Source organism: Cupressus sempervirens, chromosome 6 (assembly GCF_028749045.1).
Source record: "Cupressus sempervirens isolate cs-2001-9-10 chromosome 6, ASM2874904v1, whole genome shotgun sequence".
Classification (NCBI taxonomy): Eukaryota; Viridiplantae; Streptophyta; class Pinopsida; order Cupressales; family Cupressaceae; genus Cupressus; species Cupressus sempervirens.
The window spans coordinates 147,796,663-147,810,200 of NC_143123.1; the positions used below are offsets into that span (position 1 = coordinate 147,796,663).

Genomic DNA, 13,538 nt, shown 5'->3' on the forward strand with positions numbered 1-13,538 from the left:
GGCCTCTACACCAATTAAGACATGGTGCATTATTTTTTGATACTGGATTCATGGATTTGAAAGTTGTTCCCATTCACAATTGCCCATGTGGTGCTGGGGCGTGCATATTAAAAGTGTCGTGCACGAGCAAAAATCCTGGGCGTGAATTTTGGTGCTGTCCTGAGAGTAAAAAGGTTATTAATTATGACATGTTATGTATTGTATGTTTCAAACTAATGACATGTAATGATATTAGTATGAACTAATATTTTGTATTGCAAGGGAGCGGAGGTTGTGGACATTTTAAGTGGTTCGACTCTACAACTACTCATAATGAAAAAAACTAGTGGAAACTGTGTAAGCCACGAGAGGTGGCTAGGGCTAACATTGGTTCAATGACAAAAGATGAAATGTATGATGAAATGTGTAAAATGTTTAAGGCACGAGAGGCTGAAATAATCTTTTTACACTACCTTCTATGTGTAATTATTGGCCTCTTATTCGGCCTTGTATTTTGGGCCCTTTTTCGACAATGAGCTTAATATAGATAGAACTTGATTACATGTTTTGTGTTGCCTTTTGGCCTCTTACTCGGCCTTGTATATTGGAACCTTATGTGAGAATGATTAAATAAAGATAGAACTTTGTTATATGTTTTATCAGTTAAGTTAAAATAAAATTTGTAAATTTAATTTAGTTCCTAATTTAAAATTTGAAATTATTAGACATTCTTTTCCAAAATTAACAATCTCAAGATAATTATATGAAAATTTGAAATATGAGAAATTATAAATAGTGTATTTTATGTTGTGTCAAAAATATATGAAAAATACAAATAATATAAAGATGTTCAACAATTCTTATATATTCTAACTCATTTTAAATATTCCTTTGTTTAAATATTGTACAATATTTTTTTATATTTGTTTCTTACTACTTAAATTGTTCTAGTTAAATTAAAAGATATTTTATATTTCACAAATGTTATATTATATTTATTTCTATTTTTTTGAACCTTACATTTTATATATTTGTATTATTAGAAGCATACTTGCGTTTTCTATTTTATATTAAATTTTACAATACAAAATTTAGATAAAATTTGAGATTTCATTGGTTTCAGATTCGACTCAAGTTCTCCAAGAGCTCTTGTTTTGTATACAAATATTTGACCATTTTTTTAGTAATATCACAACAAATTATAAATTAATGTAGTTTTATTTTGGTGGACTAAGTATTTTCCACAATTTTGATGACAATTAAATATAATGGCTTTAAAATCATATAATGTGTAATCACGTTAAAATGATGTATTAAAAATATATTTCATTCATCTAAAAAAAAAAAACTTGTTCATGTCGGTATTCCAATTATGATTCTTAATGTGCAACCAAATGGAGGAAATGCGTATTCTGATATTGAATTCTTGGTGAACCAAACGGGCCCAAAACGAATTCCCAAAACCGAAACCTGGATTTCAAGTTCAAGAATCCCAAATCAAGGATTCCGAATGCCAATTCTGAAATCATATTCCAGCAACCAAACGGGCCCTAAAGGCCCAAATCCTTATGCGGTAAACTCAGAGACAGGTTTTCTGTAGTATCAAGTGCTGCATAGCTTGTATGCTTCCATGTGGTTAGAGTTCTACATGCAAATTGGCACGTAGAGGAGTATAGTAGGCCCGTCATTCCGGCCTATGGTCTATAAAAACAAACAGCTCAAAAGCCCGATTCCATTGCCAAGAAACCCTGCAACCCTCTTCTCTCCAAATACCGATTCATACCAGCGCATATAAGGATTTTTTCTGGGTGACATGGTCAATGCAATAGCTAATCGATCTGGTTTTTGTTTAATATAGTTTTTCCTAACCATCGGATTAGAATTCAAAGCTTCTAATGAAGAATGTAAAACTAGGCAATATTGAGAGGAACCCGAAAAATTTGGAGAGTCTCCATACAATTTTTTTGTTTCTTCAGAAAAGTTTGGGCAAGAAAAATCGCATAAGCCCTAACTTTTTACCTAGAGTCACAGATTTCATTGATCACAGCCGGCAGAAAAATCTGATTTTCTTATCAAGAATAAGACTTTCTGAGCATTAAAACAACTGAAATTTTTTAAAAGCTTGATCTACCAAATTATAGAACCTTTGCTGGAACATGTAACACTATTTAGAAAGTGCAGCAAATAGGTAACAAAGCTGAATATTAGCCGTGGGCTATGGATATAGGGCTATTTAAGGAAAATATCAAAAACTATTAGGAGCTAAACATCGCACAAGCTTAATTCAGAGAGCAGAAGAGATGAGAGAATCAGAGACTTGTTCTCGTTAGCAATACACAGAATATCAGGCTATCTCGCCGTTTAAACAAACAATTTCATGAAATCCAGAGAATTAAGCTCTATAGTAGAATATGGAATGAGTCCAGCCAACAGGAATGTCAATTTCCTCAAATGCGCTAATATCGACCTCAGCTTTCACACGGGGGAAAACTCTCCTGTTAACATTCACAGCGAAGACCAAAAATCATTTTCAAGCACACCCGCACACAGATAAACCTGTCAACAAGAAAATGAAAGAAGCAAAAAATCCTATACAAGTATATAAATTGCAAGACCCCTCGTTCATACCTCTGTTTCTCCAAATTGCGCGGAAACTGCTCCTTCGTACTTTCAAAATTGGCAAACATGTTATGCTCTTTATCCATCTCGACTGTCGGTGGCTCGCTGGCTCCATGATGTTAGCATAATAAATGCTAACCTATCTCCACTGTCCACTACCCTGCCATCACATTAATGAAAATTAAATTACCTTTGCAACCGACATTAGTCTCATTTTTGTTCAATAAAAATTTCTGAAAAAAGCCAATAAACCCTAGCAAAATTGCTCTCGACCAATCATAAATCTGAAATTAGCAACTGATAATTCCATTTTCTTAATACAACTGCTTAAACCTTACGATATGACACCTGCTGAGTACCAAAAAAGAAATAAGGGGGGTGAAAAAAAAACATTAGTTCCCTGCCTAATAAAAGGCAGGGACTAATAATACAAACTTGTCAATTCTCTAGTCCACAAATTAAATCTGAACTTCGACTCCTTTATATTTCAAAATAGAGACGCATAATATAAATTTGTCAATTGTATAATTAATAATTAACAAATTAAACCCGAACTTCTTAAATAAGAAAAATAAAATATGAATAGCCTACCTCAATTGTCATCTCTACAATTAACATTATCAAATTATGAAATTTAACCCGGGCTCCTTAAATACGGAGTACGGCGGGGAGCTTTATTTTCAGTCGTAAAGAAATAGAAAGCTCAATATGGCGGGGAGCTTTATTTTCACTCGTTGAATGTGGCCCGTTTTTCCTGATAATCTCCATTTTCATTATTTCTGAGCCATATGTTCATTGCTCTGCTAACCTATGCTCTGAAATGCGGAAGGCAATGACCAATGTCCACGGATTTGCACTTCATAAACAACCAAATTCATCGCTGACAATGTCCCATTGCGGTCATATATTCTTCACGCAGCCCTCGCTTTGTGTTCGCGTCGCGATTTCGAATCCAGGTAAATACGTAAAATAAAACAGAAGTAGGGTTTTATTTTTCAGAGGATTTCAACAGCTCCATTGTGTTCTTCCTCAAATTTTGTTTTCAACTCTCTCGTGAACAGTTAACTGTTTGGCGCGGGCGAGTTCGAATCATGGCAGCCGTCGTCGGGCGCTCAGACTGTACGCGAGCTCTAAGGAGCAAAACTGCCAAGTTCGCAGAAAGTATGCTTTCTAATGCCGAGCATTTGCTGTTTACTCATTTTGTATAGTAATGCTGAAAACATGAGTAATTATTTCTTAATGCAATTTTATTTCTTTATTATGATACCCGCGTGCTTTGGAGGAAAATTACAATTAGCGTGTATTAGAAATTCCTGTTGCGTGCCGAGAAATTATAGCATTAGGTTAGAGAAACTGTATGCCATGTAATATTTAGAGCTTTCACGTTAGAAATGAGGTCAAGTGGTCATTTGCCACTCGAAGAAGAAAACAGAGAGGAGCAAAGTTTCACCTAAGTTCGGAGTTTATTGATGTAATCAAATTGGAACTACTTTTTCATTCAACGAGTGAACTTATCGCGGCATTTTGACTCGACACATCTTGATTGTCAATAATTTTAGTTTGTAAGAAGATAACAGACCAACTGGAACTACTTTGTCATTCAGCGAGTATTTCGTCCCGACATTTTGACTCAACACATCTTCATTGTCAAGAATTTTAATTTGTAAGAAGATACCAGACCACGCAACCTGTCCTAGATTAAGGTAGTTTTAACTTTTTCCTTCAGCCATGCCTGCAAAAGCAGGGGCTGGGTAATGCGATTTATTTTTTATTCTTGGGCTCTCTCATTCTGATGATGGATTATTGAGTATGATCCAAAACGTTGATGATAAAAAAAACTTACACATTCTCATCCAGAAGCATAACATATAAGATCATGGATTGTGGAAATCTGTTATCATTAATGCTATTCTTTACCAAGTTACCCAGATTGGCGCTGGCATGAAACACGTTTTATTATTCTAAAAAATGTGAACAATCTGAATTGAACATTTTACGAATCAAACAGGGAACTGCAAGATTAACTCTTTAAGATGTCAAAATTGATATACCTCCTACAGATTTTTTCAGTTGAGTCTTCTGTGTTCTTTTCAGCAGAGGAGTCATTCACCGTCACTGACCCTTTAGGGCACTTATTCTCACGAGTGATGAATTTAAATATCTACATATGCATATAGTATTATACATATATTTATGGCATAGTATCGTGTACATATTAATATAGATGTACACGATACATACATCTATATGTCATAATTTATTATCTGTGTATTTTAATACAACCGTTGACCAGTATCTTCTAAAGTTCTTATTGTAATTAAGTAATCATGGCTAGGGTACAATAACCTACACTTTGGGAAAAGTTATATATAACTAGCACTTGCACCGGAAGAAGGTGCAAGAGGTACATGGATAGGTCGTAGCTGTGAAAGCAATATTTAGAAAAATGTGATATTGTGAAAGGGTGGCTTGTACCATTTCAATTTATTCCTAAATTAGAAAATGTTGTATTTATAAACACAATCAGAACAGACATAAGAGAAACTAAGTAGGAAACCAAGGCTGCTTTTTGAACAATGATGGATGCAAAGTAACTTAAATCTTGCACAAAGAAATCATTTTTTTTTTTGATAAGTTTTTCTATTAATAATAAAGAGTTTTCATTTACAATGCAAAAAAGGCCTGAAAGCCTGTTTTGACCTTTTTGCCCATACATAGCAGCAACCAGAACAACCTTCCAACCCCTACAATGTCATCAAAATACAGACAAATATCTAGCCAAAGCAACTGGAACAAGATAACCCTACTACAGAAAATGGGCATGAAACAACACTGAACCATGACACAAACTTACATATTATGGCTCCAATGACTCAACATCGCCTCTTTGGATTCGTTCACCATGATTCCCCCTTTTGTGTCCACCTTTCCTTGCTTGCGGCCCAACACTGGCTTCAAACTTTCTATGGAAGGCCCAACTGCAACTCATACCCCAACCTTACTTGGAGTATGTTTCCACTTCCTCTTCCTTCTTTTCCGCCAATCTTTGATTATCCTCCTTCCACTGTGCTATGGAATGCAACAGCTCCATCTATGCTTTTTGTGCCTCTCCCACTCTCTGAATAATAGGCACTGAAGTACTGAAGATCATGAATGATTGGAATCATTCTGTAGCACCCTCGACCTGCCTCCACAAACCCTTCTTTGCACAGAAACCTTTGCCAATTTGGCAATGTCCAACCACCTCTGCACTTCCCCACACTAGACCTACTCCAGACATGTTTCTATCATTTTGTTTGCCTCTTCTTTGCTCTATGACAAAAGGATGACCCATGTGCCAAAAGTACTAACTGATAAACTCCTTCCCAAACAACCAACATCAATTCGAATGAAATCCTCCTCATCCACTCAAAACACTTCTTCTAGACATTCCGACGTCTGCTTCTTTTTTCGGCATCTATAGGTAAAAGTTGGCCTCCATTCTTATTCTCCTCTACTTGAACCTTCACACTTTGTACAATGAAAATGACCTACGCTATGTGGGCCGACTTGAAAACTATTTCTCAATCTAGAAAGTTGTGCCTTCGATCCTTGCGTCACAAGGAATGACACCACCCAAAACATTAAAAAACTTTCCACTGCCTTAAATCCTTTTCACGTGCCCAATGTCACCTCCACATTCCACTTCGGCTAATCGAAATGCACCATCATTACTTTGTCATGCCAAGAAATACAAAAAACCTTCTAAACAATAGAATCGAGGGCCAAATAAGAGTAGGATTTAGATCTCTAAAATCCTTTACCAACTCGGCTTGATCATGCAATCTCACCCCTACATTGGCCATCTTGTCGGCTATAACATTCCCTTCTCTCAAAGTATGACTGACATTGAATTCTTCAAATTCCTCCAAAAGCCTTCTAATCCTCCTGATGTGCTTGTCCAAAAACCAGTTGTCCATCATTTCTTTGACTATTTCGTTGATCACTATTTGAGAATCTCCTTGTAAATGGATTCTTCTTCCACCGCCACTGCCAATCAAAGAGCAAAGATTGCTGCAAAAAATTTGCTTAATTATTAGTCCCTTTCGACAATGACTCTCCTCCAAGCATCAAGATGTTGTCTTCAGCATTTAAAATTGCACAACCCCCACCACATCGACCTAGGTTTCCTTTGGATGCCCTCTCAATTTGTAGTCTAATTCATCCTGCCCCTAACTCTCCCACACTCTCCTCCCAATCACTAATATCATTTGAAGGATGGACCCTTGAAGGCCCATGAACATGCGTTCACTAATCTCACTAATCTAAAACAAATCAAGGGCCAACATAGTTGAATACTCAAATCATTCCTTATCAAAGGGGTTTTTGAGACATTAACCTGAGATGCTGAATTATTCACCAGTTTTGAAATGGCTCTTTCCAACATCTGAGAAGACCTAACCCAATTCTCTTTCCTTTCTTGAAAAATCTTGCTCTTCCGCTCCTTCCATATTTCCCATACAACTGTTAACAGGAATACCACCCAAATTGCTGCAAATCTACATTTACCTCTAATTCTTGGCCAAGATTTTAGCCAATCCTTAATTTTGCATGGGAGTGGACTGACCCACCCCAATTTGTTTAATATAAATTCACAACATTGTCTTGAGAATCTATAACTGAGGAACACATGATCAACATTCTCCTATGCCTCATGACACAAAAAACATTTAAATGGACTAGCAAATCCTAGCTGCTGCAACCTTTCCCTGGTTAAGATTTGCCCCTGACTTTCTAGCCAGGTGAATGCCCCGACCTTAGGAATACATGCCCGATGCAAATAAACCTTAAGGGCCACTTCTCCCTTGTCTCCTCATTTTCTATTAGTTTATACCCCAGCTGCACCGCATACTCACCACTTTTTGAATAGCGCCAGATAATATTGTCTTCTTCCTCAATCAACGATATGTTCCTCTGTTCTAGCAAATTCTTGAATTGGTTGGTTAAATCTTTATCCAGTCCCAACATTCCAGGGTCTTTCCATTTCATGATTTCTCCATCCACCCTATTTTCTAGATCCATATAGTCTGTTCCTTATTTCCCCACCTTTGTTTTGCTACACAAATCGCTTCCCAATCATTCATCAAAACTTCCATTTTTTCCCGCCCATCCCACAAGTCTTCCTAGAAGTTTGCCTTCCACCCAGCTCCAGTCTGCCAAGATACATGTTTTTCAGTAATGACCGGTCGGCAACTTATAATGAAATTCTAGAGAGCTAGACCCCGAGGAAGGTCAACAACCTTCAAAATGCTCTCCTTACTTCCTCCCCATAAATATTTCTTGTTGAGAATTCGAACCCATCTTTGTTGCAGTTTACTATACATCTTCCACACCAATTTAGCCCCTAAAGCTTTATTCATCATTCTCCAATTTCTAAGCCCCGCTCCCGATTAGATTTTGGCTTACGGACTTTATGCCAAGCCAGCAACTAAACTTTGTACTGATCACTATTGCTATTCCAAAGAAACTTTCACATTCTTTGTTCTATTTGTTCAATAACCTTCTTTGGTATTTGGTTACATGACATCCAATATTTTGGGAGTTTTGAAACAACAGATTTTAGTAAAGTTAATCTACTTGCCAAAGTTAACAACCACAACTTTCATCCTTGCATAACCATGCAACATCTATCAACTAATTGATACCAAAGGCTGGCTCTCGCTTTGCCTACACAAAGAGGGACTCCCGAAAGCTTACTCGGGAGCGATCCTATATGTACACGAAAGATTCCTGCTATGCTCCTTTTTAGATTCTCTTCTACATTGAAGAAATAATTTTCTGATTTCAACCAGTTGATATCTTGACTAGACACCTTTTTGTAAGTATCCAATACATTTTACATAACTCTTGCCTCCCTCATTGAAGCCTCCCACACAAGAATAGTATCGTCTGCAAATTGCGAGTGAGAAGAGGATCAAGTCCATCAACGATTTTGACTCCTTTCCACTGTCTTTGACTCCTTTGCTTAGAAATGAACCTCCCTAGAACTTCTGCTAGCAAAATAAAGAGAAAAGGAGAGATCAGGTCACCATGACGTAGACCCCTCGATGTTGGAAAGAAACCTTGCAAACTATCATCAACTAAGACAAAAGCCCTATAATCTCTAGTCATGCTTTTTATACATTTAATCCATCTTCTATTGAAACCAAAATTTTCCAGAATTTGAAATAAAAAACTCTTATCAACCCTATCTTAGGCCTTCCTAATATCAAATTTCAAAATCATTGCAGTTCTCCTACCAGTTGAAAGTGTATAACCTCACGGGCAACAATAATGCCATCTACAATAGGCCTCCCTGGTGTGAAACAACCTTCTATGGGGAATTTAGTCTATCTAGGACTTGTTTCAATCTATTAGCAACAACCTTTGAAATGATCTTATAAATTGTGTTAAAGAGAGAATTTGACCTAAAGTCCTCCAATCTTTCTACCTTTTCTTTCTTGGGAATCAAAGCCACCAAAGTATTGTTGAAGTCTCTTAAAACAAATCCACAAGCTCTTGATTCCTCAACTACACCCAACAACTCCATGCTGATAACCATCCAAAACTTGTGATAGAAGAATGCCTGAAAACCGTCAGGACTTGGTGATTTATCCCCTGCTAGTCGAAACACCACCTCTTTCAACTCCTTAAGGCTAACAAGAGCCAAGAGCTACTTGTTATCATCTTTTGTTAAGGACAGTTTGATCACATTTGGAATTTGATTCCTGCCTGACCGCTCCCCATTACCCCCTTCCCTCCACAACTAAGAAAAAAAGTCTACAACCTGACTATTAATCTGTTCAACCTATGATATTTCTTCCCCTTGAGGTGATTAGAGCTTTAATATCTTGTTAATGGATCTTCGGGTTTTGACTGAACAATGAAAAAACTTAGTACTAGCACGCAACTATGACTCCTGAGATTTTTGCTTCCAAAATAGCTCCTCTCTTGCTAGAATCTCTCCATACTTTCTTTATTTCAAAATCTATCTCATCCATTCCTTCCTCAATAATCTTGTTATTCAAAGCTGCCAAATGCCCTTCTAAAGGCTTGTTCTCTTTAAAAATGTTTTTAAAGTGATCCCTATTCCAAAGTTTGAGCAGCTTCTTGATATGCTGCAATTTCTCAAAGAACTTAAAACTTTAGTTACCTTTCACAAACGGGGCATGAATTCACCAATCTTTGCCCATTTCGAAAAAGCCTTCCTCTCTCATCAACATCCGTTTTTTAAACTTAAACGGAGTTCTTGCTGGAGCATTGTCTATGATCTAACTTACCAACACAAGGAAATGATCTGAGGTAGATTGAGGGAGAATTTCAGATTCAAACAATACCTGAAGGTGTCACTAGTCACTAGCTGCAAAAAAGCGGTCCAACCTTTTAGCTATGCTCGAGAAACTCAATCTTCGATTTGTCCATGTGTACTTGCCACTCTTCGGTCTGATCTCGCAAAGACCATTATCCGAGACAAAATCTTGGAAGTCCCTTTGCACCCTTCCAAGTCTTCCTACACCACTCCTCTTGTCAGCTACTTTGACTATGGCATTGCAATCTCCCACTAAGATTACACTTTCTTGTCAAAGATTTCCTATGATTTCAGTAAGTTTGTTGTATAGTGCCTTCTTTTTTGTATTTTTGTTGGCCCATAGACATTGATCAAGAAAAATGATGCAAGAGCATCCTGGGTGTAAGAGCAATCTTGCATCACTCAAAAATATTTTCTTTTCAGTCTTTTCTATTTTAATAAGGACTAGTAGATAGGGTGGTTACTATTTATGAGAACTTGCTATTTTTAGTAAGTTTGTCATACGTGCTTGGAATGTCATCATTTTCTACATGAAGGTTCATTTTAGAATTATAAGCCTACCATAAAAATCTCATTGCTACAACTTAAGTATCAGAGAAGTTATTGCGGATTTTCGGTGGAAAAAATTTGCAGAAATTTTTTAAGGCTCACCGTTGGAGGCCTTAGAGTGCCCGGATGAGGTCCAAAAACTCAACGGAAGGGCACTTGCACTGTTTTAACCGTGTAGATCAGGAGCTGACATTTCCAAAAAGTGGTTATAATAGTCAATCGAAGCAACAGTTCGAGAGTTATGGCCTTCCAAAGTTGGGCTACTTGAAATTTCTAAAATAATTGTCAAAGATGTATTTGGCCGACTCTTTATGTGTTGTTAGGGTTGTTGGCCCTGAGTATTAAGTTTTAATGTCTAGAACCTTTCCGGGAGGCATAAAATTGCCTATTTAGGAAAGACCCAAATATTGTCTAGAACAACTTTGGGTGATAGTTCACAACTTGTCTTGCACATTATTGTAATAAAGGTGCCTATGTGGGTTAGCATATTGTAATTGTGAATTCTGTAATTCCGCATTTGCTGCGATAATAAGATGTCCATATTTTGTTCTCGCATTTGCTGCTGTTTTTTAATTTTTGTTATGAGTTTATGGTATTAAGGGGAGCATCCTTCATCAAAAAAACTTACATCCTGAATAAAAAATTGAGCTTTGATCATTATCCAACTCATACCTTCATCAACCAACTCCACTTTCACAGACTTTGGATCCCAGCTGTGTCTATAAAACAATGTGACCATCTAATCCTTACTCCTAAAATCTTGCTGCCATCTCTTTATTCACTTGCGTCTCTTGTAAACAATCAATGTCTGGCTTCATTTGATCAAAACAACGCTTGATCAAACGTCTCTTGTCAAGGGCATTGCATCCCCTTGCCTTCCACATATGGAGCTTCATTGCTTCCCAGGAGAGAAAAGGTCCCTCCCGGATCTCAATGTTCTCTGCCCTTTCGTGCTGCCCGCTTCTTCCAACAATTTCTGAACAGATTGACGCCCTCTCTTTTCCCCAATGAAACTTTTCGTTCCCCCAACATACTATTTTTTAAGTGTTCATGGAAAAAGAACAATTTCTTTGCCTGTTGAATCATCATCCCCTTGACAGATTGATGTATGCCCCCAATTTCCTTTGTATTGCTTTCCTGCAGAGCCTCTACCCTAGGTGGAGAAATTTGAATATCTTAGAATACCATCTCTCTAATCTTACTGTCCTCTTGACTTGAACTCAAAAGCTCTTCTAGGTTACTAGTATTAATGTTGTAGCTTCAGTCGGATTGAATTGGACCTAGAGATAATCCTTCTATGGTTATTGGTTAATGATCAATCAAAAAAACTCTCCTATATATATATATGTTAGATATTGTTATGTTTATATATATTATTATTAATATTCTCTAAATGGTTATTAACTTATAAATTACCATAGAGACATGTCTACTCCACTCATATTTATATGCATTCCAATCTGCACTTGGAACACACAGAAATAAATGACAATGTTATTACATTTGCAGAAAATGATTCTACAAAACTTAACATGATATCAGAGCTAAATTGCGAATGTAAGGAAGCAATTTGCTTTACAAAAAGAAAAATATTGACATGCTGAGCAAGGGAGGCAAGAGGCAAGACATCCCATTGATCGGTAGAGCAAGTACATAAGAATTATCAACTAATCTACACAACCAACAAACAATACTTAGCCAAACAATCTTGAACAAGGGCATACATGTCTTCACAACATTGGTCAAACTGACATACTCATGATCATATTCTCATGGGGGCGATGCAGGGAACAAGCTGGAAGCAGAGAGAGATTTCATTAGCGACTAAAGAATGAAGCAGCAAGTATGAAACCCTTGAAGAAGGGAACACAATATCATTGTGGAAGGTCAGCAATAGGGTGACATCACCGACTCTTCCATCGCTCCTATACTGTACAATTAAAGCCTGCAACAAAATGGCATGCTTGGCATCGAAAAGGAGGAATAACTTGGAATCTAGATACAAAGGAGGATCAAAAGGACATTATTACCATATAAGGACGAAGGATTATACATGGGCATCAAAGAAGAATGATATCAAACTGGGATGGAGTGAAGGTTGGTAAGATTGGGGACAAGAATATAGCAGTTGACACTATTGGAGATTGGCGATTAGAGTCAATGAAAAATCAATAATACAGTCAAACAAATCAATACGGAGATAGGAATTGAAGTAGAGCACAAAAAGGGATGAAGAGGGAATGGAATCCTTTGTTAAAATTGATGGTTTATAAGTTGGAGACTATTACATCCCAATTTTCGACCCAATTTAAAATGTTTCTATAGCCGTTGAGGTTCACATGAAGTCAATTGACAGTTAAATTTGTTATAATCCTATGAAATGGTAAGATGGTTAGTCGTTATAATTTCATATGAAGATAACATGCTAGTTGATTATTTATTATGAATTCATGGAATTGAAAAGGCGGTTAGCCATTATGATTATTTATGATTAATAATTTGTTATGGTAATATGATTTAACTGCGGAGAATTTCCTTGTAGGGAGCACGTCAAAGGGGTGGAAGCATTGTCAAAAAAAAATTGGGCACAAGAGCATCACCATCATCGGGCAAATGGGTATGAATTGTGAATTGCCATGGTCAAGGACCTAGCGACTGCATAATAGGATACACACATTAGACATGCATGAGCTATTAAATAAAGATTTAAAATATTAACTTAATTAATGCATATCTGAAATGGCTTTTGGTTGACTTTTCCATCACATCATTATAATACATATTTATGTACGTACACATAAATATAAATTAAAGGTGACATCATAATATTATTCTTATACAAGATTTTATTTATTTAATATGTACATTTAAATGCATGTACAAGAAGATAAAATAAATCTTCCAAGATGAAACATGTATTTAGATATATATATATTTAAAAAGGTACGACCTTGGATGAACATTTACTATGTGCCATCTTAATAAGATATATTTACGTGCAAGTAAATAAATATGTTTATAATATTATTTTGACTTATAACCTTTCAAATTCTTTTTTTTATTC

General features: G+C 36.5%; 1 protein-coding gene across 1 annotated transcript in view; it reads left to right on the plus strand.

Annotated features, from left to right (window-relative positions):
• Window positions 1-3,284: 3,284 nt before the first annotated feature.
• LOC149551661 (bacterial hemolysin-like protein) overlaps window positions 3,285-13,538 on the plus strand; it is a 147,053-nt gene continuing 136,799 nt past the window's right edge. The window contains exons 1-2 of the mRNA XM_089789721.1: window positions 3,285-3,554; window positions 3,660-3,759. Coding sequence (XP_089645847.1) covers window positions 3,419-3,554; window positions 3,660-3,759 — 236 coding nt within the window. The 5' untranslated portion in view covers window positions 3,285-3,418. The remainder of the gene's footprint in view (window positions 3,555-3,659; window positions 3,760-13,538) is intronic.